This window comes from Haliaeetus albicilla, chromosome 2, assembly GCF_947461875.1.
Source record: "Haliaeetus albicilla chromosome 2, bHalAlb1.1, whole genome shotgun sequence".
Lineage (NCBI taxonomy): Eukaryota > Metazoa > Chordata > Aves > Accipitriformes > Accipitridae > Haliaeetus > Haliaeetus albicilla.
In genome coordinates, this window is record NC_091484.1 from 45,150,459 (window position 1) to 45,155,545 (window position 5,087).

At 45.0% G+C, this 5,087-nt stretch overlaps 1 protein-coding gene across 1 annotated transcript; it reads right to left on the minus strand.

Moving 5' to 3' along the window:
- Positions 1–474: 474 nt before the first annotated feature.
- Positions 475–4,559, minus strand: IL6 (interleukin 6). Its single transcript, XM_069773474.1, has 4 exons — positions 4,090–4,559; positions 3,879–3,992; positions 3,497–3,643; positions 475–1,118 (listed from the first exon to the last, which is right to left on the minus strand). Exons 1-4 carry the CDS (start codon positions 4,360–4,362, stop codon positions 927–929), a joined length of 726 nt encoding a protein of 241 aa, XP_069629575.1. The 5' UTR covers positions 4,363–4,559; the 3' UTR covers positions 475–926.
- Positions 4,560–5,087: the final 528 nt, after the last annotated feature.

Here is a 5,087-nt window from a genome sequence, read left to right on the forward strand (position 1 = left end):
TATCACTTAAGGAAAGAACTTAAGGTTTTGTTTGTTTGTTTGTTTTTTTCTGCTTCATGGGGGAGAGATGTTTAATCAAACTTGGAAAATTCCCTTGGATGACAGCAATAAGTCTAATCAGATGATAGTATTCATGTCAAAGCTATTAATGTGGTATCTTACCATTTCATTTGTTTGAATGAGATTGCTTGACTTGTAAGCAGATGCTTAGAAACAATTACAGTTTTATGGAGCATTCTTATTAAATATAGGGGACTCATTGTTCATTTGTTTCTCAAGAGCAATGATGCTTTATTGTGTTCATTCTTAAGTGCAATGTTCAGTAGATCTGGTTCCTTTATCCCATTTTAAGAATTATATGTTGATCAAGATGTGTGTGTACGTATGCGCTATGTAGATAACTGACCTATTTGTAAAGATGAAATCTAAATTCTTGAAAGTTGTTATTTTTATAATTGCAGGTATTAAAAATTGAATACGTTAGAGTTCCTTAGTCTTATTTGAAGTTTAAACCATTACACAGTTTTGTTTTTTTAAAAAATCAGCTTTTATTTGCTTTAAAAATATAAATAAGTCATAAATACCATCTCAAATATTTTAAAAACATAAGTTACACAACAATTTTTCTGGCTTCTGAAAATATTTTTTTGTTGAATACATATTCAGTAAGTTGATATTTTGAATAGTACCATTAGAAATGAAATAAAATACGTCCTTTGTTTAAATTATTTCTAAATATTGAAAATATAAATAGGAAACATTAGAAGCTAATAAATACTTTAAATACAATAAATAGGTTCCTAGAAGGAAATGAGAATGTATATAAATGCAAACCATTGTTACTATTTCTGGTTCTTAAAACAGAACAACACTGTCGTCTGCCACATGACAGATTGTAACGAAGGATTGTGCCTGAATTAAAACATTCAGACACTGAAACTCCTGGTATTTTTCAAGTAGCGAATGGCCCTCACTGTTTTCTCCATAAATGAAGTAAAATCTCGGAGGATGAGGTGGGTGGTGATTTTCTCTATCCAGTTCTTATTGGACTTCAGCTTTGCACGGAGGGATTCCTGGGTAGCGGAGTCTGGGATGATCACTTCATCGGGATTGACCACCTGTGAAAAAGACAGTATTGGGGTGCCCTGGTTAAAACATTGTAATTGAGCTTGTTGGAGAGCATTGGTTTATAATATGTTCCCGACCAGCTGTGTATCCACCCTTTCTGTGCTGCGGACGACAGACCCCCCTGGGACCTGTGCTTCCTTACAGCCCTGCTTCTGCAGTGGGGTTTGAGGTATGTTGATGCCCGCTACAATTGCTCCGGAAGAATCAGAGGGTCTTGTCTGATCTATACTGTTTGTTCTGGTTTGAATGCAACGTCTCGTGTCGCGGTCCAGCATGCTGCACTGAACAGATCGATACCTCTCCTGCTGTCTGCCAGCCGTGTGGTTAGTGGGAAGATGCTGATCATGATTTGTTGGTGGTGATTACCTGTACTGGCCGCTACAATGTGAGTGATAAGTTAATTGGATGACATTGGAGTATTCTCACATTTTGTAGTAGATTAACAGTTTCCAAAGATGTCAAACTTGTTTAGCTGCCTAGTTCTTACTTTCCAGGCAATTAGGCATGTGGGAGACCAAGTGTCACCAACTTTCACTGATGCGTGGGATCCTAACTGCAAGATGAGTAAAGGAGTTATGTACCTAATGCTGACTGACAGCACTGGGCACTTGGTACCCAAATGCCTTTTAAAAACTTGTCCTATGAAGTGGGTAGGTGACTTCTGAAAATGGGAGTTACTCATACAAATTATGGAGCTGTCTGAGATGATTTGGGGTCTAGAAGTCTAATAGTAAAGTATCTGCTTCATGCTGTTTTTTAGGATCTCTCCTACCCTTTAAAAAGTGGCAAAAGCATGCACATCTTCTGGAACATCTTTTTTTGTGAAATTCAGTAAGAGAAGAATATTCTTTCTGTCCAGACTACTTGGAAATGGATTCTGATCACACATCCAGTTACTGGTATATCCAGCTCCTTGTTGCATGCTGTAAAAGTTTGTATCTGGGTATCCAGACAGGTATTGTGCTGATGGATCTACGTGACCACAAGTGACAGATTCTGTCCTTGCTCTCCTTGCCCAAAATAGCAGGTAGACTTCTCTCATAAAGAAAAATTTCCAACCTGGAAATCCAGATTCCTCTCTTTCTCAAAAACTCTGTAGTTTCCACAAGTATGGGGTTTGCTTTTGATAACTGTGTTTAATTCTGCCTGTTCCAGCTACCTCGATCCTACTAATTTTCCAAAAAGGCTAGTCTCTCCCAGTTAGGAAATGAACTTTCTGCAAACTAATATATCAAGTTGGAAGCCAGTAGTCAGTTGCCGTCTTATGACGGGACTATTGTTCTTAGCTAGCACAGTGTGAAAAAAGCAGTTCAGCTCCCTTTCACTTAAAGAATGATGGACATAAATAAATATGTCAGGGAAGGTATGGCAAACACACAATGGGCTTTTCAGATGCCAAAAACCAGATGCCTTAAAGGAAATAATGCCCTGAGATTTCTGCAGTCCTTACTCACCTGGATTGGTTCTTACTCAGGCAAATAGTTGCCCTGATGACAAAAGGAGGTAAATATTCATGTTAAGGGTTATTCACGTGAGTAAGAACTGCAGGAATGAAGTGAATTTTTGAAGTGTGATCTTTCAAAGCTCTCCAAAACATAGAACATGACTGTCAGAAATGAATAGCATTTATTTTACCAAATCAAAAGAGAATTGGGTATTTGAAAAGAAGGAACATTTTTTTTTTTTGGTGATGATTACAAGCAAAATGTGTGCTTTTCAATAGGCGGCACCTTTTATTTAGTCAAGTTATTAACTTGACTAAATAAATTAACTTGACTAAATTCAAAATTCGAGTTCAATTTAGTAAAAAATTGAATTTAACGTTCTTCCTTGATTTTTGAGCTACTGATCAATCTCTCAATATACCATACAGCTTGGCTTAAAAGTTTGTTTTAGAGAGTTTTAATGATTAATAATATTGTAAAAATGTATTTCTCTTATTTATATGGGTTTTTAAAAAAGGTTACTTGTTTCTACTTGTCAGGGGATTGCAACATTAAAAGGCTTGGACTGAACTGTAGTTCTACAATTACGAACAAGCTCCCTGAGAAATCTTATTTCTGTCAGCCAGGCAGCGTTGGTATATTTATTCTTAAAACAGTGATGTATTTAATTGTTGGTTTGGAAATTAGAAATAACAACAGAAAGTAGGAAGAGGAGTTGTTTCTTTAAGAAAAGAAAACAAAGCCTTGTAAAACCTGTAAGTTAGTGGTAAGGGTAAGTATCTGAGCATTAAGGAACTGTCACCTGTTTCCGCTGAGAGAAATGAAAGTGGAAGATGTTCAGCTTCACATAGCATCCTATTTCTCCGAGTACACATCAGTGCTAAGCCATAACAATTATTGGAGTGAATGTAAAACCAACTCACCATCTGTCTTATGGTATTTGCCAGGTGCTCTGTAGTATAGCACAGCGATTCAACGTTTTGCTTTTCACTGGTAAAAGTTTCTTGTATGTATTCAAGGTACGTCTGAAATGTAAAAAGCCCACTGGAGATTTTCCTCAAGCATTTATCCTGAAATGAGAGAAAGGTGAGAAAGTTATGTACAGCTCAGAAATGCCTCGGCCGCGATGTTGCGGGTGTGGCGCAGGTAAGCGGGTGACGCTTATGCAGAGCGTGGGGGTCTGTGCCACACCAAAGCCGGCTGGAGCCGGCACAGATCTCCAGGTCGGCTTCCACGTTTTTTTGGAGCAGGTGAAAATCGCCCCAGGTAGGTAGGGTTGGAGCAGGAAGGAGAGGGGTTCCTTGCCTCATCGAAGCCGGTGAGCAGGCACCCGTCTTCCTCCGTCACCTTGGGGAGGTTGAGGTTGTTCTGGGCGAGCATTTCCATGCTGTTCTTGCAGACGGTGAACTTCTCGCACATCTGGGGAGAGACACCGAGAACTTTCGTCGCGCCTCTGCCGGGAGGCGGCCGCCCCCGGGCCGGCTGCGTGCGACCCCCCGTGCCGCCCCCAACCCACCTCCTCCTGCAGCTGGGCCGCCCGGGCGTGCAGCAGCCGGGCCAGCCGCACGCAGTCGGGCAGCGCCGCCCGCCGCCCCGCCGCCTCCTCCGGCTCGGCCTCCCCCGAGGAGTCGGCGGCCAGCGGGGCGGCGGCGGCCCGCGGCAGCAGCAGGAGGAGCAGCAGCGGCAGCAGGGCGGCGGCGGCGCGGAGGGCGGGCGGGCGGCGGCGGCGGCCGGCGCGGTCGCAGTCACGGTCGTCGCGGTCGCGGACGCAGCCCTGGGAAAACTTCATGGTGCGGCTGCTCGGCTCCGGCTCCGGCCCCGGCCCCTTCTCGTCGGCGAGGCTGGCGGGTCGAATGAGCTCCGGGCATCCCTGAACGTGTATTTATCGAGGGGGCTTCGAGATTATTCATGGCCCGGGAAAATCCGGCATGAGAACACGGGGGTGTGTAGGGCAGCGGGCTTGCCACAGAGCCTTCGCCCCACCGGAGTGCGGCGGGATTGTGAAACGGGGCCGGGGGGGGGCAGCCGGGAGCGTGAGCTCATCGCTCTCCTGTACCCGACGGAGTAACTCCTTGAGGGCCGTGCTGCCCCGCCGCCGCCGCCGCCAGCGGCTCACCTGTCCCCGCCGGGCCGGGGACGGCGCCGGCGCCGGCTCCGGCTCCGGCCGCACTGGAGCTCTCGGCAACCATACGGACGGACATACCCGTGTGCATGCGTGCTTTACGTATCCTACGGATTTTCACGCGTTTGGCTTCATGCTCTATAGATTTTGTGTTGCGCGCATTTACCTCTGCGTTTTAGCTGGTTTTACTGCTCGTGTACGGGAAACTACACGCGCCTGTCGAGGTGCTGAGTACGTGTAAGTCCTAAGTTGCCTCTCTCCCTGCGAACTACGTATGGGAAGGATGAAATACATCGCGTTCGTACCCTTTACATGCACGGAGAACGGACCAAAGCCAGCTCCTACAGCTCGGGCGGGAGGGTGACTGCAGGAAATGCCCCGCAGTTCCCTCT

What these genes read in the sequence shown, in the direction of transcription:
- IL6 (XM_069773474.1), bottom strand. Translation starts at nt 4,362, where the DNA reads ATGAAGTTTTCCCAGGGCTGCGTCCGCGACCGCGACGACCGTGACTGC. An exon ending in TGCTCACCGGCTTCGATGAG is followed by an intron (nt 3,644 to 3,878) that starts GCAAGGAACCCC and finishes CTCTCATTTCAG; the next exon opens with GATAAATGCTTGAGGAAAAT. An exon ending in CAAATACCATAAGACAGATG is followed by an intron (nt 1,119 to 3,496) that starts GTGAGTTGGTTT and finishes TCTTTTTCACAG; the next exon opens with GTGGTCAATCCCGATGAAGT.